The following is a 25350-nucleotide window of genomic DNA, read 5'->3' as shown; positions in this document are numbered from 1 at the left end:
ATCAAACATTTCTGTGTTCATTTGCACTAGGGCTTCAAATTATTGTGATAAGCTTCTTTGTCTTTTTATAATATCTCTGATTTCATTACAAAATAATGTACATTGTGTCTTGCCTAACTTCCATTACAGCATGTTATTACTTGTTAAGCTGCCTACAGTTGTTACATATGTATTACAAGTGAAAAATATCAATCTGTAAGCAAAACTGGTATTTAACATGCAATAACATAAGCTAGGCTTTTTCTGTGAACATGAGTATTTATATTAATAAGCACATTAGTTTATTTCTATTTCTCTCAAGTTGAGCCATAAAAAGGAAGAAAAGTCTTCATTTTTTTTACATTGTTAAGTGCCACAATTTCAGTATTAAGTAATATAAAAATACTCATCAGTCAAACCACTATGGTAATGTATGTCTATGTTAATACTTTACCATCAACAACAATGTTAAAAAAGAGATTCATTAAATATACTGTGTATAAAAAGCTCATAAAACAAATAATCTCACTCAAATCACACATCATATCTGGGTAAAAAGAACTTTTCTATATAAGTCACAGCAATTATCAATGAATGCTGCTGGAAAAATTCAAATGTACGAACTGCAGAAAAGATAAATATTCCTAATGTCACTAATGCAATACAAATGAAAACTGCTTGGAATCAAACTTTCCCATATTTTCTATCTAACGTCATTCACTCACTCTCTCTATCTCATTTTTACCATGGAGAAAGTAATGTCTTCTTTAGTGACAAATAAGGAAATAATAATAATAATAAATAAAATGTAACTAAAGCACTTCATAAATGCTTGTAACAAAATAACGTATTTAGCCTGTGTGCATACATTCACAGAAAACAAAGCCCAACAACAAATATTGTTCGCTGCTGTGACTTACATCTTAAAACAATTCACATCTACAATGAGTCAAGAGATATAAAAAATAAATTTAAGAAATTAAATTAATAGAAGTGACTCAAAAACTCACTTCATGTCAAAACTATAAAAACTGTGTACAGCCACCAGCACAATTAAGTTTGGACGGCAAGGCAAACTGAACAGCAAAACTGAAATATGTTTACTATTTCTAAAATCTGCATTTCTATGAGGGTCAAGCTTAAAATGTAACAATAACAAGCAAGGAGCCTCAAATGCTGGTGGCAATGTTGTAATGAACCCAACTCCAACAGCCCAAGAATTTGAGATTACTTTCATTATGTGCAAAACAACAGTATGCATTAAATGCAGACCCGGAAAAAAAAAAACCTTCTGCCATAAGCCAAATGAAAAGGTTGCAAAATTCTTAAATTCACTTTTTTAAATAAAAATCTAACTAATGTTCGCACAAGATAAATAGTCTGATTACTCTTGAGCTCCATTTTTAAAAAATTATTGGTAGCACAAGCGTAATACAACTAGTGTGTTAATATCTCAAGAACTTTTGGCTGTTTTAGATGGGTACATAGTCCAAATGTAAATGTCTTCGATATCCTATGTTACAAAATAACAGGTCATTATGTTACAAATAATACTTATAAAAAGTAAAATTAATTAGAATAAATAATAATCTACTAATTGCCCAATAAAATGGACAGCATGTTACAAATTTTTGCTTGCAGAATTATTGGCCAATGTTCTTTTGAGCCACTTTGTCAACATAACCTAATTAGAAAGGATAGCAAGGGCATAGCTGAATTACAGTAATTAACAACATACAGAACCATGTACTGAGAGACAGATGGAATACACAATGTTTAATCAAATGTAATTCCAATATCAACAGCTAAAAATCAAATCTATAAAGAATTTCTCTTCACTACTTATGCCTGCAATTCTCGTCTTCACACACACACACACACACACACACACACACACACACACACACACAAATAAAAAAAGGAGAAAGACTAAAAACAATCTTACATTTGATGGCAGTCAGCACTAATGTAACATATCTTAGATGATTATTGCTGTCATTAAATATCCTCACTTGTAGTTGTGACTCAGGAGTCAATAAATACTACTTTCTTAAACAGTTACAATGTAAACAATGACCCATATTGCAGAGCAGGCAACAGTTAACAATGTGTAATGGCTAGCATTTTTTATAAAAATGCTCATCAAGCCAATAGCACATAATATTTTAAAATGAATATATTTAGAAAATATATATGTGGTTTGTTACAATACGACTTGGTGTTAGACAATGTTGACACATACAGCAACCCCTACCTATCTTTCATACTCCACAAAAATACTGCAAATTTTATTAGTACAATTAAATTCACACAATTATCTTGCTTTGGGAACAGCCATGGCATTACAATAATGGCAGCTGTGGCAACAAAATTCACTGTCCAACTTGCTGCACACTTTACCACTTGAAACAAAGCCATTTTTACAGTTTCCACTTAGAATAAGAGGATACAACTGTAACACAGGGAAGACAGACTTCAAAAGCAACAGCTATGTAATCTTACACAGCATTTGTGCACTGTTATGAAATCCACAAACTTTAACCATCCAAAACAGCAAAATATTTCTGAAAATTAGATGAATGCAGAATTTACATCAAATACAGATTATGCACCCACCTAATTCCTATCAAACCAGCTTCATTCTGCACAGGCACTTTTAAATTCAAATTTTACTTCTTACAATACGACAGTTTTGCTCTACAGTAATGCATAACAAATATTCTGCAAATACTTTTGAAAACAGTTTGTCTTTGATGTTAGACAGTATTTTATCCATGAAAGATTTTTACTTTGAAACCACAGTTAAAATGTTGCTATAGGCACTGCAAATCTGTCTGTCTTGTTACTTCCAAAATAATGCCACAGAGAGTTTGTTAAGGTGCTGCTAGCACATTTGTAGAATTTACTGAGACACAAGTATTTTCTGGAGTCGTTGAAATGGTTGCAGAAATAAGTACATCTGACAACTGGCCTTGCGATGAACAAAATGGTTTCTGTTATATTTCAATGATAAATGTCCTCAGTAGCATCATGAAAACACTTTTGAACAACTAATGTGACGAATGTGACAGGGTAAAACCAAACATCTGCTGATTTTCCAAATTATAAAATGACAGCAAGTAATTATTTATGGAGTCCAATTTGTTTTCAAAAGTGTATCAACAGGTGAGGTGAATAAATGAATTTCAAGGAATTAGAAAATAGAATTCACAAATACGGGATTTCAGGTTAAAATTTTTCACATTTTACTGCAGTTTTTGTTTCTGTAGTAGAAATTAAGAAAAAATGTGAAAACAACATTTTTGCACACAAACGTTGTCTTCTCACATTTGCACTGGCCCTATCTTATTCAGGGCTCAGCAGCACCAGCACTGTTGTTTACTGTTTATCTTCAGCCATAAAAGCTGGAAAGAAATGCACATGCTGCTCATATTGAGCTTTTGTATATTTTTGTTGCCACATTTCAACATGACAGCTTTGTCTTCAGTAGGACACTTAGCTTTTTGGAAAATAACAGTCGGGCACCTTCCTGGATGTTGAGCTTGTAGGTGATATAAAACATTACTGGTGATTTCTCTTTTGTAGAATGATTTTCTCACAAAATGAAACTGATCACACAGGACAAAGGAAACTTGCCATAATTCTTCAGATTTGTGCTCTTCATTAAGCAACGGAAAATTCTTTCACTGCAGTTATCTAAATTTCATATAAGTGTGAGGAAATCGTGGTTTCAATACTGAAATATATGAATGTCATGTCATTACCAAATATGATGAAATTATTTAAAAAATTATAATACATTTGTAGAGCATAATTACTACTGTTTTGGATTGTTATTTAAAATAGGATAATTGATCTCTTACAACATCTGCATATTCTAAAGCCATTATCTTTAATTTTGTATGTGTCAGTGCATATTGTGTATTACTCTTGAAGCAACAGAACCTGAGTTTATCCCTGTGTTACAGTGACTTTCTGTTCGATTATCAATCAGCTAAGCTGGTTGCCACCAAATTAAGGGGGAGGTCAGAAAGGTCATTTTCACCTGACCTATCATGTTCCTCAGATTCATTGTCGGAGCCCCCAGCAGTTGCAGAATCTTGCTCTGACTTGATGACTGACAACGAAGCAGGACCATGTGGAGGATGTCCCTGCGAATGTGGAGGAAGTCCTGGCGCCGCCTGCAGCGCCAACATTAGATGCGGTTGTATTTGTCGACGTAAAGCTGCCAGCATGTCTGCTGGCTCCTCTGTAGCTATATTTCCATTGGCTGCTTCTGCAAAACATTATATTTCACAGAAAAATACTAATACAATTAAACTAGAGACAAAATAAAGCAACAACAATTTCCAAATTTTAATATGAGGTAACACACACACACACACACACACACACACACACACACACACACACACACACACACACAGAGAGAGAGAGAGAGAGAGAGAGAGAGAGAGAGAGAGAGAGAGCAAAACACAACAGTGGATAGTTATACACTATCCACAGTTAACAACATTCTGTTACTGTCCAATCCCAACAACATTCTGTTACTGTCCAAACCCATACAGAGTGATGGAAAAATGGATATCCACATGCCTCTACACTTTTATCTTATTCTCATGGTCCCTACATGAGAGACAGACAACAGAGACAACAGAACTGTTGATTGCCACTCTTTAAATTCACCCCCACAGGGTTTCAACAGAGGCTTGTCTTTCTTCAAAAAACTGTTTATCAAATTACTCTTCTGACTATTTTGTACAGGCTGTACAGACTTGTTAAGACCCTAGCAGTGCAATTCTGAAGTCATAGGTATACTTTCATGTGCATACTCTAAATACTGGGGCACTCCAGAATAATTCATTCAAAATCTAGGATGCAGTTTTCTTTACAGAGGCACATCTCTTTCCAGAATTCTCCCCAAAAAATCTAAGTCTTCCAGTTGCCTTCACTGTATTGGTTTCATTTATTATTCCTCCCATTTCACATTCCTTCTTAGCTGTTTGGGCAACACTCAGTATTAAGAGTGTGTATAAATCTATACTTGAGATACATCAGCCTTAGATGTAACTAGAACACATGTTCCCCAACCATACTATCAATATTGGAGAAGATTTTAGTCACCCAAAAACCATTGAGATAGTTGCAATTAATTAGTGGTGGGTACAAAAAAAAAAAAAAAAAAAAAAAAAAAAAAAAAAAAAAAAAAAAAAAGGATGGAATGTTTACTTTTAAAACTACTTAAAGCAGATAGTTCGGCAGCCAACTCATAACAGAAACATATTAGATCTACAGGAACAAATATACCTGATGTCTTTGAGGACGTCCATGAGGTAGTTGCAGCAACAATGATTATGATTGGATGGACCCTCCATGGTATATAGCCTCCGTTAAGAAAGAGCGACTTACACAATAGGTACAAAACAAAGCATAGGTCAACAGATAAATAAATGCTAAATGAAACATGTTCAGATATCATAAGGCCAATGTATGAAGTCTTCAATAACTACTGCAGCAGGATCTTTTAACAGATCTCTCTGACTGAAGTCAGCCCCTATTTTAACACCGATATAATACGTATCCCTAAAATAAAGGACTGCATCCAGTAGATGGAAGAATGCACAGGTTACCTTTGTCTACAAAAATGGTAGTAGAATGATCCTCAAAACTACTATTCAGTACCACTGATATACATCTGTTGTAGAATCACAGAACAACTTCTGATCTCAAACAACAAACTGAACTGGTCTCTGCCAAGGCAAACCTGGAAACACTGGTCACGCCTTTAACTCAGATTCATACAAGAGAGAAAGGGCACATGCCTGCAGGCATAAATATAAAGTAACTATGTGCCTAACCCTTTAACGATGGGAGGTGTGGCTGACCAGCTGGGCGCACAGTTCCCAGATGCTTGCTTCTCAGTCGGTTATTGTGCCAATGCACTTGGTCATGGAATAAATCACTATCACATTAATTTTCACTGCTGCCCTTGAAATCACTCTCTAATAGCACCTTCAAGGCTTCTTTGGCTGAGTAAAACAGTTTGCTCATTTTCAAAAGAAAATCTTACACAAAAATAAAACATCTACAGCTGAGACAGGAGGCAATACAGAGTGGGTATTTTGACAACAAATGTGCCTCTGCTCGCACTGCATGGCTAAATGAAGCTCAAAATCCTTTGCATGTCCACAAAGCTAAGTGACTGCCCAAGTAACAAAACACTGCCAAACAAAACTATCCAGAACACCAGAAAGTCCGGTAGATAACACCAAAGACATTGCTTCCACAGCAATTTTGTTTAACAGATTGGTAAACATGCAGAGCAGGCTGGACGGCAACTGCAGGGCCCAATTACAGCGGACTTCTACATAAGCCAACCACAGTAAAAGGGTTAATATGCCATAGTGCAATATACTGGCACAAATTATCTACAGAAGAACGGAAATCTGGCTGTGGGACCCTTGCTGTTATGTAGTGTACTATCAGCCCAGAAGACAATATTAATGATACCCTCAAACTTCTTATAGGTAATGCAGTTATCTATAATGGAGTAGCATCTGGGGAAAAAAAGCCTGTTCAAATATCTAGTCAGATCTTGATAGGATTTGAAAGTGGAGAAAAGACTGACAACTTGCATTAAAATGATAGAAAAAGGTAAAATTGTGCACATCATAAAATTTAGAGAATCTCATCACCACAATGCCAATAGGAGACAACTATCACAAATACCTGGGCGCAACAATCTGAGAAGATGTACAATAATCACATAGGCACAACTGTAGGTAAAGTAGGTGGCAGGCTACGATCCATTGGTAGGATACTGGGAAAATTCAGTAAGTCTGCAAAGAAGACTGCTTACAAAATGCTTGTGCACTCTATCTTAAAAGACTGTTCAAGGGAACACAGAATTGGGGTGCTGAAATGTATTTGAAAATAGATGCCAACTGTCCCATAGGGGTAGCGAAACCAACAGAGAGGCATTTAAACACCTAATATTCCCGCACTCCATGTAGAGGGAAGGGACTTGAATACGTGGTACAATAGGGAGCACCCAGTACCTCACAGTGGTTTACAGAGTACATATCTTTGAACATTGTGGCAAGCTTCAGTATTTATTATTAATCTTGGGTTCTTTCTTTTCTAGGGATATTTATATCACATTTGTCCATATTTAAGAGGTGCTGCTATGAAGTAGGTCTACCCCAAGTGGAAATACTGCCCATACAACTCTGTATTTCCTTAGAATTACCTAGCGACAACACCTTCCTGCACGCAACAGCTCCAATAGTGAACAATCTACAATTGCTGCTGATGCTATCTGATAAAGTATGTACATTAAAAGTGAAGTCCCACACAGTTTTTGCAATCATGTGGGTAAATAGTGGTCCAACGGTCTTGGGACACAAGTTAAATTCCAGATTTTGAATGGAGATAATCAACTATAGTTGCAAAATCCTTCTGGCATACGGCGTCACGCCATTATAAAAATGGCTTAGTCAAAAGATGGCAGACATACAGACAGGAGTTCGGTTGTTAACCTCGCAGTGGGAAACTAATCAATGATCAAATCCATCAAACCACCTATGCCTCCTTTTATAACTGCAAACAGTACCTTGGAGATATACTACATTTGCAACACTCTCGGGAACTCACTCTAACCACCACAACTTAAAAAGAACTACAGGTGCTCAACAAAGTGATGAACCTATCCTCAAAGTGCCTCAGTCTCAAGGGTATCAGATCTTTTCAAAGTCATTACCGTTTGACCCATTCCAAAATTCAATCCTGCTGGGCTTCTTAAAGACCGTATCTACCTCTCCTGATCCTCACAGTGGGAACAATTTTTTATCACTAACCCAACCAAAGTGACTCAGTCCAAAACTGACACTCAACTCTGCCTCACTCAATTTACACCTACACATAACTTTGATGCACTCCCACTGTCTCCAGATCCACTCATTAACTCCCATTGCCACTAACAACTCCCGTTAACTTCCCAGAATTTCCTAATTTAGACCCTTGTCCCACCACAATTCCCGAATTCCTTCAACATGGAAACCAATGTCACATCTAAAATCAACAAACTGATACCAACCTTATAACATGCATGCCGAGAAGGGCTCCACAGCTGTAGCTATCAATCAAAAGTATTACCTGGCAAACAGACTATGCCAGCTGTCAGATACATCCATCATACAAGCCCTGCCACAGTGACTCCATTCCAGAAATCCTGCAGGATCTCAAGCCCCTCCTCAAATCTTTATGTCCATCCCACAAATTCTTTCCTGAATGTATCTATCTCCTGGCCCCCCACCCACTCCCCACTCTCCTACCTCCTTAAGCACAGAAACTAAACTACTAGGATGCCCCATTGTGGCCATTTACTGTGCCTCAAAAGGCAGAATATCTGTCCTTGTGGACAATGACCTGTAGCCCAATCCCATAACCTCCTCTCCTATAACAATACACTAACCATTTCCTCCACTGACACCCCACAGTTCCTGTTTCTTTCTTATCATGTGTCATTGTTGCTCCACTCTACACAGACGTCCCCAATGCTCACAGCCTTCTATCTACTGAAGACTACTATCTTTCCGAATGCCCAACTGACTCCAAACTTTCAACCTCCTTCCTGGTCACCACAGCCAACAAACTATATCATCCCCCACAATTATTTCTCCTTTGAAGGTGTTATCTACAAACAAAGCTGTGATACATCAATGGACACCATCCTACACTAACCTATTCATGGGCCATCTAGGGAATCATTCCTAACCATTCAAAATCCCAAGCCCCACACCTGATGAAATCTTCATGATCTGGACCGACGGTGAGGACATCCCATCCACATTCCTCCAGAACCCCAACACTTTTCCCCCCATTCAAGTTACCTGGTCCTTCTCACCATAACAAGCCACCTTCTTCAATGTCCACCTCCATCTCAAAGGCATATACATCACTACATACATCGACATCAAATCTACTAACCACTGAAAAAACGTTCACTTCAGCAGCTGCCACACATTCCAAATCAAGAAGTCCCTTATATACAGGCTAGCCACCCATGGCTACCTGTAGGGGCAAGTACACACACTCTGAATATGCCAAGGGTCTCACTGAGACCTTCACAGACCAAAATTGCCCTCCCCACATTATCTAGAAAGAGATTTCCCTACCTTGTCTTCTCAATAGCCAGCCTACCGTACACCACATACCCACTGTCCAACAACAAAGGAGCACCCCTCTTGCGTCTCAGTACCAACCACGACTGGAGCAATTGAATCACATTCTTTGCCAAGTTTTAGATTCTCTCTTATTGTATCCTGAAATGAGGAATATCCTCCCCGCACTTCCCACTGTGGTAACCCACCACCCACTGAACCTACACTATATCCTTGCCTGTCCCCATTCCATCCCTGCTCCCCAACATTTGCACAATAGACTCATATTTGTGCAGTAGACCTAGATGCAAAACCTGTCCCATACATCCTCCCACAACCACCTTCTCCAGTCCTGTAACAGGTGTCTCTTACCCCATAAAAGGCAGTGCCACCTGTGAAAGCAGCCATGTGATCTAGCAACTTGGCTGCAACAACTGTGCCACACTCAATGTGGACATTCAAACTAAAATGCTGTTGGTCTGCACTAATGACCAATGCAAATTTGTGGCCAACAAACAGCTGACCATTCAGTTGCTGAGAATGCCATCCCAAAGTCCTTGTCTTTGGCGACTGCTTCACAGACTGCGTCTTCTAGATTCTTCCCACCAACACCAGCCTTTTTGAGCTGGTTGTGTGGGAACTTTCCTTGCAACATTTCCTTTATTCCTGTAAGCCCCTGGCCTCAACCTTTGCTAGTTTGTCCTCCAGCTGCCTGTCCCCTTCCTTGCTCTAATTCCAACCCTACGCAAACCTTCCATCCCACCAGTGCACCTGTATACACCTTTCTCCTTCCTCACTTCACTCCTCTCCCTTTTGCTGCTCCCCCCCCCCACCCCCACCACCACCACCACATCCCACGATACTACACCTTGTAACCAAGTAGCCCACTACACCATCACCACCTCATCCCTGCACACTCTGACAGGCAGTACTACCATCTTCCCTCACCTTACCCTGCTATCCCTCCCCCTGCCTGCCCAAGCCTCTTCTGCACCCCCCCCCCCCCCCCCCCCAATCAATGCTCACCTTAGATGCAACTGAGCCTTAACACCCAGAGACGAGCATGGCCATGTGTACGCAAGTTGTGCTAATGTGAATGTGTGCAAGTTTTGATTTACCTGCATATATCTGGAGGAGGATTTAGCCCAAATCCTAAATAATATCCACGATATTACAGTGCCTGTGATATTCAGAATTACGCTGCAAAGTCCCTTCAGACAAGAACCTTGTTTATCAATTGAAACTGGGCAAGCAACTTTCAATTAAAATTTTCTCCAGTACAGTGACATCCATAATTAATGTATGAGTGCAGGTCACTGAAATGTTGATATGGAAGTTTGGGCCTGCCCATGAGTCAAGCTCCGATAGTCTAATGGTAAAGAGACCACTCGCAACAAGCAGTAAATCCGGGTTCGTGTCGGAGTCGTGTACAAATTTTCACTGTCGTCATGCCATTACACAGTCGATAGTTGTCTGTGTTCACAACTGTGAATACATTTCCTGTATTTCATAATGTTTGTAGACGCCACAGTGTCTGTTTCTTTGGACATGCACGCATTTCCGCAGGAATATCGCATTGTAATCCTGAACTGCACAGGCACAGCAATATTGTATTTATCCACCAACTACAGGCAAATGTCTTCCAATTAATATGTCTCCCCTGTACAATAATATACATAATGAATGTACGTGTGTGAATTGTTGACACATGATTGATGAAATGTAGAAATTTGGGTCTGGTCATGAGTCATGCTCATATAGCCTAACAGTAAGGCAACGCTCGCAGTAAGTGGGAAACATGGTTTGAGTCCTGGTTTGGCATGAATTTTCATTGTCACTCCATTATACAACTGATGGTTGTCCATATTCACAACCGCAAATACATTTCATGTAAATAATATCTAGCAGTGTTTTTCCAATGTTCCCATCTGCCAATCGCCTCCTCTATGTGGCGAATAGCAATATATCTTCTTCATATTGTTGTTGGACTACAACATAGACGAAGACTTGGAAATCATATGCTGGACTGCAAACATACTCAAATATGGACAGAGGTGAACAGGAAGCTGAAATTGAAGAGGGTGTAAAAGAAGTGCATAATGAAACAGAATACATAAAATTTAGAACAAAATGAGAAAGTAGAAAATATCTGAGTCAATGGACAATGGCCTTAGTAAAAATGCCAACAGCAGTTCTATAAAAAAGGAATAAACATAAAAAGAAAGCAATAGTTAAAATATGACAGGTCATCACAACGACAGCAAAAGTAGAGGCAGAGAAGCCATTGATGAGATTGTGTCTTCCCCTTTGCAGCAGAGTGTTTGTAGTTACAAAACCTTTTGATGGATTAAAACTGTGTGTCGGAATGGGACACAAACCCAGAACCTAGCCTCTCGCCAGCAATGCCAACCAAGCTAAAGGGCTCACAGTTTTAATCTGCCAGCAAAATCCAGCCATGGACACGACATGAAGTAAAATGTAGAGATGTTAATCTGTGAGGCACACATAATAAAGGGAAGAAAAAGTTGATGTACAAAGAAGTAATTGATTCAATAACACAGAATTTATCAAAATACTGAATGAGCTGAATCCAAACAAGTCAGCAGGAGTTGTTAAGAGATCTTCAGAGTGACATACCCGTGGCAGAGGAAGGAACCACAAAGTTATTCAAGTTGGAGTGGACAATTTGTCTGAACTGGTTTTAGGAATGGAAAATTTAAGAGGAGAACTATTTCTAACATAGCATTTATTAATCAAGTCAAAGTGAAGAAAAACCAAGAGACCTTCAACAGTGTCGAGTGAAAAAGATGTTCACAAGCCTTAGAAGACAGGTGCTAGAGTACACAGATACAAGAACAATTTACAAGATCTACAAAAGCCAAATGTGGAAGTAATAAAAGTGGAAATGTCAAGAAAGACAAGTCTGTGTTAAGACGAGTCTAAGGAAAGACTGCAGCTTATCACCACTATTACACAACTGGTGCTTCGAAATGTTAATGATGTATGCCAAACACGTTTTCAGAAGTGGAATGAAGAAGAACAGGAACACATACCGATGCTAAGGTTCCCACACAACATTATTCCTTATCGCCAAATATAAGGAAAACTTACACTTGTTGCTAGGAATGGACAGAATATTTCCAACAAAATACAGATCAAGAATAAACAAAACAAAGATGAAGGTGATGGGTAGTAGTAGAAAAGAAAATAATGACTCGCTTGGTGGGAACAATACAATAGTGGAAGAAGTACAAATAACCTATCTAGGCAACAAGATTGTAAATCTGTCTTCTATTTAAGAGATCTACTAGTGTCAAATACTGATACAGAAATGGGAAAGAAGTTCCTGAAAGTGCATGTCTCAAGTAAAACATTGGCTAAAGGCGAAATGTGAATCATTAGAAATCCAGAGAAGATAAAACTGGAAACATGAAATGTCATGCTATCAAAGACTGTTGAAAATTAAGTGGACTGAAAAAATATGAAATTAAGAAATATTGAAAGGAGTAGGTTGGAAAATAGGTCTATAGAAGATCCTTACCAGAAGTGGCAGGTTAGATAGACGTCGGACATGAAATCCAGGAATAATTAAGTAGATACTGGAAGGAGCTGTAGAGGGGAAAAATTACAGGGGGAGACAAAGACTCGAATATGGAAACTGAGGTTATACAGGACGTTGTAAGGGAAGAATGATCTGGGTTTAATGTCTCTTTGACAACAAGAACTTTAGTGTTGGAGTACAAGCTCAGTCTGAGAAAAGATGGTGATGGAAGTCGGCTGCACCCTTTCAAAGGAACTGTCCAGGCATTTGTCTCAAAGATTTAGGGAAATCGTGAAAAACCTAAAGCTGGATGGGGTTTTGAGTCTTTAATCGTTAACACTGCACCATCTCATTTGACACGATAGTGGATATGGCAGTTATGTTTAAATGAAAGGGTTAGCACAAATTAGGAAAAGTTGGAGCACAGCATAAATCCAGTTGAAAGAACAACAAAAAAGAAGGTGGGGATAGAAACTATTGGTGACATTTAGGTTTAGTCAGTCCTGTAAGCATACTCAGATGACCTAATTGGCTAAGGGACATCCTGGCAATAAGCAGGAGAGTCATGTTTTAATCTTTGTTTGCCCAGCACTGCTTTCCAATTGTTGTTGGAGATAATTTTAGTTATTTGCTGTTCTTTTTCTAAGCCCTGAGTGTGTCTTATGGAAACAAATACTAAACATAAGCATCTCATTTATTCCACCCTGGCATGGGTTTTCTCGGAAAGGTCAGAACAAACGTAAACAGAAAAAAATCGATTATAAACTTCTTGAACCAATAGTTCCTTTCCCAGCAAAGAAATCAAGTAGAATGAGGACAAAAAAAGCTGTATTATTAGTGTACAGAAGGCAGTGTCCATTATAACAGAAATATGGGTTATCTTTCCTGTTATTTATTGAGAGTGCAATCACACTTTCTGGTCAAACTAAGAACAGACTGTCATGCCAGAGGGAGGACGGGGGGAGGGGGGACTGACATCAATCATGGCATGTCTCTGAAATGTGGATTATGGCATAATTCATCTTGTTCAATATTGTGTTGCAGGTTACAATGGATGTTCATTTTCCTCTTAGATAACAAAATCAAAAAAATCATGAAATACTCACTGGAACGATGGCGATGGTTTGGAGAATTCTTGTCCCCTTTTGGCCTTCGACGCCTTGTATGTATTGTATCTCTTCGCATCGTAACTGGCCTGTTCACTCCATGAAGCTTGTAATACAATCCACAGGCATTGCAGACCATTTCACCTTCTGGGTTGCGCCGCCATATAGTAGTTGTCATGGTACCACAATTAGTACATGATAAGTCCACTCGCCGTGCTGCCAGTTGTTGCTGTAACATTAGTCAATAAAAAATTTATAAGTGAAAGGTTTTACTGTTGTTCATCACATGAATCTCCTAAACGCAAAAAACATGTAACTGAGCACAAAAATTGTGGAGGCTTGGTTAGCTAATGTGCAAGATCACTGACTGAGTTACCTACATAGTTTGATGTCAGTTGGAACACCAAAGTGGCTCCTGTATTGGGGAGAACATTATCAAATTGTAGAATGGTGGAAACAAAGTACGAGTCCAGAATATTTCTAGCAGGTTAAATTGTATTTGTGAGAGATTTCTGTATTACTACTAATTCTACCACGTAGATACTGCATACTATGAGAAAGGAATGCAAGTTCATAAATTTTTTTGGCAATAAATGCATAGCACATTTTTTCACCATCCTTTGATCTGTCAGTATACATCAGACTACATGTTGTGCATTGATGAGGGAGGAAATAAAACCTACAGTGAATAAAACCTACACTGACGAATATTAGGGTCTGGATGATCCTTGACGCAACATAGCAGATCCATTCATACAACAGATTGAGGAATACACAACACGAGAAGTTCCATCTTTGAGGTAGGTGGGCAAGTTATTACAGGGAAAAACAGCTTTCAATGTCCACCCTCTTCTCTTCTTCCAATTTTCAAATGGTCCACAAAGAGGTGGGTGTTGGATTTCTGGATAAAAATTGAGCAACAGTTATGTTCTAGTCTACATTTCATCTTAACTGCCTAATTAGAATTATTGGTAGCATACTATTAAAGGTGAAATAACTGCTTCTACAAGTAGTCTATCAGCAGGACTCGGCAGAAAGCTCTGGTCAGGAGGCAGACTCTGCCATGATGCACAGGGTCTAGTAGGCCTAATACGCAAGAGGCTATTGATCCATAATTGAATCGTCCATAATCTAGTCGTGCTAAATTGACAAATGGTATAAATTTTACTAGAACTTGTCAGGCTGCTCCCCAAGAAGGGTTTCCAATGAAGCACACAAAGCTTAATTTCTGGCTACAGTTGTTTTAAACCGCTTTACACACAATAACCGTATTACAATATGATCAAACACTCTTAAAAAGCAAAAGTTGTTAATTATTTCCAGCCACTGGTTATCCAGATATAATTCAAGGTGTGGGTAGATTGAATTCTACAAAAATTCATTACCTGGGATTTAGTAGGTGAGAAACAGAGGCCCATGGTTTTGAGCTTTTTCCAATGTCTTCTGGATGGCAGTTTGAAGATGACATTCCAACATTGCACTAAGCATAGTAACATAGAACTGAAGTTGAAGTCATCAACATACAAAGCCAATAATACATTTGTTTCTGCAACAGTGACTATTGCACTTATGGTAAATGTGAAGAGGGCAGCATTCCAGGTTAACCCTGGGTGGAACCCCATTTTCCAGTACACTTTGATTACTAAGGGTTGTACCAACTAACTCTGAAATGTTGATAGTATAATACTCTTTAATAAAGTTAGTAGATTCCCTTTAAGACCGCCCACTGTCTGCAGACTCCAAGTGTAAAAGGTAGCTTGGCAAATTTTGTTTTACTCTATCAGGATACTTTTGTGGTTATAGTCACTAAGGTGATGAAACATTTGCTGTGTAAGATACCTGTGGCTAGGGATGTATCATTCCATTGTGCTAGTGCACTGTTACATTCCAGTCTGTAATGGGGGCATCATGTTAAAAGACGGAATAATGTGTTTTGTTAAAATTTGATGATGAGTAGAACTCTATGAAAATGCTCTTAGGCTGCCATTCTTGCACAGAACACACCAAGTAATTTGACTGTGTCAAAAAGACTGGTATGAAACATTCCTCCATGCATTCATTGACTTCTGTTGGTGTGGCAACAGTATCTTTCATTTATCACTTCTTGCACTATATCGTCCGCAGCTCGTGATCGTGCGGTAGCGTTCTCCCTTCCCGTGCCCGGGTTCAATTCCCGGCGGGGTCAGGGGTTTTCTCTGCCTCATGATGACTGGGTGTTGTGTGATGTCCTTAGGTTAGTTAGGTTTAAGTAGTTCTAAGCTCTAGGGGACTGATGACCATAGATGTTGAGTCCCATAGTGCTCAGAGCCATTTGCACTATATCGCCAACATTTTTTTCTTGGGATATTGACACATACTTCAGAGGAACATGCGTCCCAATTAGCTTCTTGTATGGACTACCACAATAAGTGGGTCTCAAACAGGGTATGAATAAAACATTTAGGTAATAATTGCTATAGCAAAGATCAATGTATACATGTCACTGTATCATAAATGTAACACTCTGGTTGCTGAGCACCAACTGAAGAATAGGTGGTAATGCAGCACTAAATGCATTTTCATCCCTGTATTCAGCAGAGGAAGGTTATAAGAGAGAGGTAGGGGTGATTGCTGTAATAATTCTTCCACCTCTTGATAGACTATAATGCTACCTAAGGGAAGTATAAGTCGTCTCAGGTGTGGTGTTTAGTCATAATTGCTCAGTAAAAGTGGACAATTGTACCAGTGTGCAAATAGTCCTGAAGCCATCATCGCATAGTCCAATTGTTATTAAAAAGTGATCATTTTGAAGAGTAGGATAGTTGATCCTCCAGTAACATAAATTTTTACACTGGAACACATATGACGGAAAGGGGCATCAACTGCTTTAGTCCATACAGGTAGTGGTAATAACTGTTACAATTCCGTTGTATGATCGTTAGGGGTAGCAAAAGTGAGAGACACTTGGATCAAGTCTGTTTCCTCCCAGAATTCCTGTACAAATGGTGGAATATCTATGCCCACAGAAAGTTATACTTTGGCAGAATATTCAAGTTGTGACACTATGGTCAAGGCAGTCTTTTTTAAGGGCTTGTTGAGTTGCATATCTGGTTGAGAAGACGATCAAACCATTCTGTATTCCGATGCTCGTACTCACAACTACTGTTGTTTGTGTGTGGGTGAAGTGTTAAAATATAGGAGGACATTTGGGGGAGAACTTCAACCCCAACAGAGAAGAATACAGGGTCTCCTGCTCTCTCTTCGTGAAAATATCAACTGGATGAAGCCATTTATATATATAAAATTCCCCCCACCCCCACCAGGCTTCGAATTTTAACTCAGACACACATGTGACCTGGCAGCTAAATGGTGTAGGCTGTTTGCACACAATGCAGATTGTTCACAAGATCATTCACTGTATAGAGTTCTGCCATAGTTTCCACTCGCGGATTCTGAAGAGCAAGAGAGTTTATATGTGACCAAAATGGAAAACCTCAGGGGTAGAGATGTTTTCGTTAAGATGTGTTCTTCAATTGCCAACATGAAGGGACCTGTGTCAACACAATTTTCCTTTGACCTTCTCTGTATGAGCCACACAAAATGAATACCAGGAAGTTCCAGGTTTGTCGAGCTCTTCGTCACACTCTCCTTTTCCTTATATATCACTCTTTGGAGGATATGCAAATAGTCAGCACACTTCACTTCGCTCTTCTGTGGCCCCAGTCAGAAGACATTTCAAACAGTCCTTTTCACAAAACACACTGCAACTGTGTTAACTGGCAAATTCCTCACGAAAACACAGAACTCACTGAATGGTTTCACATTTCTTAGAAGCCTCTCCAGTAAACAAATTAGCACCGAACAACTACACTACAGAAACCTGCAATGAACAACCACGACAAAGAAACTGACAATAAACTAAAACAAAGTGTAAGAAATACCTGCAACAATGAAAGTGAAAAGAAATAATTGCAGCAAAGAAAGTCATAAGAAATAACTGCAACAAAGACAATAAATATAAACACTGTAAAAAAGAAATTAGTAGGATACAACTTCAGTGAAGACATACATTACCCTTGAAAGTTAAAAAAACTGATTTTTGAAAATAAAACCTGTCCAACTTAAAAGTGAAAGTTCTGCTTTACAGAGAATATAGTACTACATGGTACTAGAGCCCACATCACCTAGGACAGGGCTTCCATGCATAGAGGCAGAGCAGAAAGGAAGGAAGCACTGGGGGGGGGGGGTTAGAACTGCGCTTGCACGGCAGCAGAGAACAGGTAAACCAATTTCGATCAATTCCCATGAGAGGAATATTAATTCATGTCTTGACGACTGTGTGTCCACTGCTCCACAGATTTACTCTGCATGACGTCGGGAGGCGAGAACAGCTGACAGCTTTGTGAAGAAGTGAAGTACAATTTTTCTCAAAACGACATTGAAACTGCTTGCAATAATTACCATTTATTGTGATTTGAACTGCACTATAAGTAGAAGTTTAATGCACAGTAAAATTAACTTCAAGCACAAGCCAAAATCACTATATTTGCTTGACAACTGCTTCTGCTCAATAGAATTTTTAAAAATGAGTAAGGTGTGTGTGTGTGTGTGTGTGTGTGTGTGTGTGTGTGTGTCAACAGATACGTGCAATCACTGTGTGTAAATAAGAATTAGTGGTAGAAAAGACAAATGTAAAAGACTATAGTAAAAATGTCAGTAAGTTGTCATATTTTTTGCTGTTAACGGGCAGTATGAGTGTACACTAACGCATTTGACATTACAATGACAGACCATATTTATAATCCAATGAACAAGCAAACAATTAACCATCTCCTGCGAATATCTCTAGGGAATGCTCACCGATAACATCGGAAACCGATATGTCGACCAGTAACAGTTACTGCCACTTTCGGCCATTATTCAGTTCATGCCTTGAAAGTGACAGAGGTTTACATGTGGAAACATCAGATTTCTGACGAATTTATCAGGCTGCATTCTCGTGTGTTATTGGGGTATACATGGTGGATGGAGCTCAACTTTCCTTGGGCAATATGTTGAACATTATAGTCCATACAATTAAAAAGATATGAAGTCCTAATCAAAAAGGGTAGGAAGTTCTCATTATTATGTGTGCAACTGATATGTTGACAAACACATTTTTTAAACCACGAGTCTTTAAAACTAAGAAATATTATTACATTGTTCCAAAGTCTACATTGTAATACCATCATCACTTCTATTTCAGTCTGTTTCCGAACAATTTGATAGTAAATTTACGAAGATAGGTTCAACGCTTATATCCATCATCACTTCCCAATCAAGTTTTGCTTTCTGAAGCTTTTCAACATGCCGCAGAGACTGTGCCCACGCTACAATTAGAATTTTGTCTATTGCCTCATGCACAAGCAATTCAGTGTATGTTATCTTTAACTTTTTGTTCGAAGATAGTTTCACATTTCATTCATGTGCTCCCGCTTCTCAAGCATGAGATTGAATAGTAGTAGTACAAATTTTTTATATTAATTTGAAATAGTCATATTCTTCCATAATTTGTTTGATGTCCCTGTTTCTTCTCCTTCTTTGTCCTAACAAACAATCTTGTCATCACTAATTACAGAACTATTCCTTCACAGTGTCAAAACTTATTCTCCAGTTAACTTCACTAACCCTTCCACAATCAACGGCTTGCAGCTGCTACCGGGGTCTGTACAACTGGCCCTTACTAGTGTAGCAGTCTGACCAAAAATTTTCTCTCAGAATTTCATTTTCTTGAATACACAGAGAAGATAATATATCATCTTTCTTACCTGTTATTCCTCTTAGTCGTTTATTTCCACTCTAGTAGTCTGAATCTATGGATTTCACTGGTAATTATAACAACACTGATCATTCGCAAACCCAGTCAACCACATAAACAAACAGCAATTGGCATTCACCTGTTAGGCTTTATTCCACTCAGCTCATACAGCCCTGTTCCCTTCTGTCTGCAGGAAAGTTTATTCTAGATAAATAGTGATGTAGACTATGCACACATTCCAAAATCTATTTATGAAACTTATGATTCATTCGGAAATAAGCTTAGAATATGTTCAAAAATGTTTAGAAATGAACAGGAATGCGTTTCAATATCATGTGAATATTCGATAGATCAATGTGCGCTGGATACTAAGCGCTTATTGAAACAAAGCTTTTTTCCTCAAAAATATGAATTTGGTAGCCCCCCCCCCCCCCCCCCCGTCAATTGCCTCCCGGGGCAGATACCCTGTTTTGCCCCCCCTCCCCCCCCCCCCCCCCCCCCGGCCAATTGCCTACCGGGGCAGATACCCTGTTTGTCAAATCTATTGCATGTACGCGAAGTATAGCTGTCTGAATACCTCCTCCTGCTAGCTGCCTTCTTGCCAACTGCCAGTTCCCATTCTCCACCACCCTTCACCCTCCTCAACCTATCTAGCTCCTCCCTTTGCTCATTGTAACTGCACCTGCAGGGCACACATCTAGCTCTCCTGCTTCTCTATCAACTTATTTCTCCTACAGATTCTACATTCCCAGGAGAGACTCTCGTTAGAATGCCCACTGGCTTCCCCACTGCATTCCCCCAATGAAAATACTTTGAACAAATCCCACACCATAACCCACTACTCATAGACCTACGACAGAGCCCACACTTCTCACTCATGGTAAAATTTTACAGTTACTGAAAAAACTATACGTCTACGTTACCTAAGTTCAGTTACACCAACATTCTCAAAATTCTCTGTCTACTACGTAAGCAACTACTTGTATTAATACTACTACACCACAGCTCATACCGATACCAACAAAACTTCACAAAATTACAAGCTAAAACCAAAAATTCAAGTGGCCACTGGAACACCGAATGAAGTTAAAACACTGAATGAAAGTTTTACTGAAATATTTCACTGGAAACAATAAGAAACGTCAGTTGAAAACTAAAGCACGAAATTTACTAAATGACTTCAATGCACAGAAAGCTCTATAAAACACAGCGAGCGGACGTTTCCATAAATTTTTTAAATCATTATTTCACCACAAACAGCACGAAACACAACTGAAAACTATTGAATTTAATACCTGTATAACAGTGCACAAATAACTTTGTCAGTACTTAGCTTTATTACCGCTACAGCTGCAACTGCAAGCCGCAAAATGTTAACATACTACTGAGGCGTGAGGCATTCTTGGACATTGTCCTTTTTCTCCACACTACTGCTATTTCTTGCAATTTTAAATTTTTCAGCTACTTTTCACTTTTTGAAGTTTCATTTTATAACTGTTACTCACTTCAATTTCAAATTTATATTTACACTGTACTGTTCCCAGAATTAGCAATAACATTTGTCAACTGAAAGACTATTTTTCAACATTTTAGCACTCTCCTTTCAGTGCAGATCTAGCTTCTCATTACCATTAGTTTGGTTGTGTCAAACATCAATGTGAGGCAACAGCACGGCAGCTACCATACTGCAGAACTCACATGATTATGTAGCTTCAGTAAGACTGTGGACAAGTGCTTCAAACTAAATTTATCTACAGACTAAAACAGGTATTTACTTCCCACAATCTTTCCTATGCAAACATAATATTTGATCCATTCTCTGTTTAATGTCTTCATTGCAGAGTGTTGCTAAAGCAATTACACTATTATGAATATTAAATATCAAATATTAGTAAAAGTTTGCACTACAGAATAGTACTAAGTTGTGCTTTCCTCACGATAGTGATGACTGAAAATTTATTCAAACTAATACCCTGGGAATTCTGGTAATTAACTGAGTGGGCTGTAACCTTTAAAAGAAGACATGCACATGCATGCATACACAAAAAAAAGGATGAGACACTGAGAACATGAAATAGGATAGGAATAAGAGTATAAAGACAGGAGAGAGAAAAATACAATGAGCAATGTAAATAACTTACCCTCCCTGATCTTGCTGCTGGTGAGAGATTGCACCAAGGATTGTTGCCAGTGAAGTCAGGAGGATGATGTGCTGCTCCTCCCCAGTCTTCTGCTATAGCTCGTGTGGGAAAACTCTGTTTTCGGCGATCTCCAGTTATTGTTGGTGGCTGGTTAGTGCAATTACCTAGTACTGCTCCAGATCCCACACTATCTGTATGTGGAGCCTGATGAGCTCCATCGCTAGGGGTCAATCCGAGTTTCCGACAAGAGATTAGTGTACGCAATAATGTGCTTGCTTCACCACCTCCACCATTAGTTGGCATATCAATGCGTGCCTTCCCTGAAGATCTGGAAATTAAAAAAAAAAAAGTCATTTCATAGAAGTCACATCCAAAAGCCCTCCTAATTTGAGTTGAAAATTGCATAAATATACCAAATCAGTTACTCATCTGAACTATATTTACATGAATTCAACAGCAGTGTCAGATTCAGAGAAGAAAGCTCTAAAAAGAATCTGCTTACATGGAAATTTCTTAAAAACTCTCTTATTTAAATGATACAGAACTTACACGAAAAAGTAAAACAAGTCATAATTTAATAATTAACATGAAGACTGAATGTTTTACAGTGAGCAGCAGTAACTTAAAATAAACAGCAAGATGGGTGACAAAAAATTTACTATCCATGCAAGAAAATGACCCATCCGACAATGAGGCAGTTATCTACGAGATAAGTAATCAGAGAAGCAGCTGACAGCGATCTGATGCAACAGCACTGTTTAATGCTTTGAGTGGGTCATTAGTATGGTGTAATGCTTCTATGCAGCAACAGTGATATAACGAAAAGTTTATTTTATTGTTGTTTAATTATGCAGTGATTTGGCTCATATAATGTAAGTTTGTTTCATTGTTGTTTAATAAAATTAAGATGAAACTGTGATTTTGTTCACACATGTTTACATCAGTAACATAAAGACAGCTATTCTTCACATGTGTACGAAGTGCGCCTACTTGTGTTATGAAAAACAGCAAGCCTGCTCAAGGGTTAAAGTACGTAAGTTTGTAAGCTGAGACTGTTACCCAACTTCTGTCTGCGTGCTTATCATCTGCTCATCACCACCAACACAAAAATAATGGGCTATGTTCAGTCATTTCAGATTTGTATTAAAATCATTATTTTTCAATTATGGTAGAAATGACATCACTAAAACCAGTTGATTTTGTCTTACATCTAACTGCAAATCATTCTTTAATGGAGAGAATGTTAACAACTTTTATAACATAATACATCTATTTACCCAGACTCCCAGTTCAGTCGAGACTTTTCAGACAAGATGAGAAGGAAAGACTGACTGTTGGGGACTGCACTGAACCAGATTTGAAAATCTATAAGAGTTTAAACATGGAAGATACAGCAATATGCAGGACAGAGATTACTGACAAAGCATTGTGCACAAGTTTACATGAGCAGAGAGCTGAGAGTGTTGTATGTTCTAGAAGTGGGAGATGGGGAAAAAATAGACGGGTTAGAAAATAAAAGATACAGAAAACTAAAACAGAGTGAAGAAAGGAATACTGAAACAAAAAATTAATGTAAATTAAGGCCAGATGGGTGGCAAGAACCAAGGAAATGTTGTAATGCTAGTTACCACATGTTGAGTTTTGAGAAACCAGAATCTGGGGGAAGAATCCGGATGGTACATGTGGTGAAACAGGCGCAGAGATGACGACTGTCATGTTGTACACCATGCTCTGCAACATGATTATGTGTGTTGCATGTGTACACTGTCTGCCTATGCCCATTTGTCCTAACTGATAACTGGGTGGTTGATGTTGTTGTTGTTGTTGTTGTCTTCAGTCCTGAGACTGGTTTGATGCAGCTCTCCACGCTACTCTATCCTGTGCAAGCCTCTTCATCTCCCAGTACCTACTGCAGCCTACATCCTTCTGAATCTGCGTAGTGTATTCATCTCTTGGTCTCCCTCTACGATTTTTACCCTCCATGCTGCCCTTGAGTACTAAATTGGTGATCCCTTGATGCCTTAGAACTTGTCCTACCAACCGATCCCTTCTTCTAGTCAAGTTGTGCCACAAACTCCTCTTCTCCCCAATTCTATTCAATACCTCCTCATTAGTTCTGTGATCTACCCATCTAATCTTCAGCATTCTTCTGTAGCACCACATTTCGAAAGCTTCTATTCTCTTCTTGTCTAAACTATTTATCGTCCATGTTTCACTTACATACATGGCTACACTCCATAAAAATACTTTCAGAAACGACTTCCTGACACTTAAATCAATACTCGATGTTAACAAATTTCTCTTCTTCAGAAACGCTTTCCTTGCTATTGCCAGTCTACATTTTATATCCTCTCTACTTCGACCATCATCAGTTATTTTGCTCCCCAAATAGCAAAACTCCTTTACTACTTTAAGTGTCTCATTTCCTAATCTAATACCCTCAACATCACCCGACTTAATTCGACTACATTCCATTATTCTCGTCTTGTTTTTGTTGATGTTCATCTTATATCCTCCCTTCAAGACACCATCCATTCCGTTCAACTGCTCTTCCAAGTCCTTTGCTGTCTCTGACAGAATTACAATGTCATCAGCGAACCTCAAAGTTTTTATTTCTTCTCCATGGATTTTAATACCTACTCCGAACTTTTCTTTCGTTTTCTTTACTGCTTGCTCAATATACAGATTGAATAGCATCGGGGAGAGGCTACAGCCCTGTCTCACTCCCTTCCCAACCACTGTTTCCCTCTCATGTCCCTCAACTCTTATAACTGCCATCTGCTTTCTGTACAAATTGTAAATAGCCTTTCGCTCCCTGTATTTTACCCCTGCCACCTTCAGAATTTGAAAGAGAGTATTCCAGTCAACATTGTCAAAAGCTTTCTCTAAGTCTACAAATGCTAGAAATGTAGGTTTGCCTTTCCTTAATCTAGCTTCTAAGATAAGTCGTAGGGTCAGTATTGCCTCACGTGTTCCAACATTACTGCGGAATCCAAACTGATCTTCGCCAAGGTCGGCTTCTACTAGTTTTTCCATTCGTCTGTAAAGGATTCGCGTTAGTATTTTGCAGCTGTGATTTATTAAACTGATAGTTCGGTAATTTTCACATCTGTCAACACCTGCTTTCTTTGGGATTGGAATTATTATATTCTTATGGAAGCCTGAGGGTATTTCGCCTGTCTCATACGTCTTGCTCATCAGATGGTAGAGTTTTGTCAGGAGTGGCTCTCTCAATGCTGTCAGTAGTTTTAATGGAATGTTGTCTACTCCCGGGGCCTTGTTTCGACTTAGGTCTTTCAGTGCTCTGTCAAACTCTTCACGCAGTATCATATCTCCCATTTCATCTTCATCTACCTCCTCTTCCATTTCCATAATATTGTCCTCAAGAACATCGCCCCTGTATAGACCCTCTATATACTCCTTCCACCTTTCTGCTTTCCCTTCTTTGCTTAGAACTGGGTTTCCATCTGAGCTCTTGATATTCATGCAAGTGGTTCTCTTTTCTCCAAAGGTCTCTTTAATTTTCCTGTAGGCAGTATCTATCTTACCCCTACTGAAATAAGCCTCTACATCCTTACATTTGTCCTCTAGCCATCCCTGCTTCGCCATTTTGCACTTCCCGTCGATCTCATTTTTTATCTGAAAC

General features: G+C 38.8%; 1 protein-coding gene across 1 annotated transcript in view; it reads right to left on the bottom strand.

Moving 5' to 3' along the window:
* Positions 1–3886: 3886 nt before the first annotated feature.
* The window catches only part of LOC126149252 (uncharacterized), a 66944-nt gene continuing 45480 nt past the window's right edge, over positions 3887–25350 (bottom strand). The window contains exons 5-7 of the mRNA XM_049915804.1: positions 21705–22032; positions 13788–14016; positions 3887–4255 (exon numbers count right to left, since the gene is read on the bottom strand). Coding sequence (XP_049771761.1) covers positions 3966–4255; positions 13788–14016; positions 21705–22032 — 847 coding nt within the window. The 3' untranslated portion in view covers positions 3887–3965. The remainder of the gene's footprint in view (positions 4256–13787; positions 14017–21704; positions 22033–25350) is intronic.

The sequence above is a fragment of the Schistocerca cancellata genome, chromosome 2 (genome assembly GCF_023864275.1).
Source record: "Schistocerca cancellata isolate TAMUIC-IGC-003103 chromosome 2, iqSchCanc2.1, whole genome shotgun sequence".
Classification (NCBI taxonomy): domain Eukaryota; kingdom Metazoa; phylum Arthropoda; class Insecta; order Orthoptera; family Acrididae; genus Schistocerca; species Schistocerca cancellata.
Note: the sequence above shows the minus strand (reverse complement) of the source record. Positions and strands in the feature narration are given on the sequence as shown.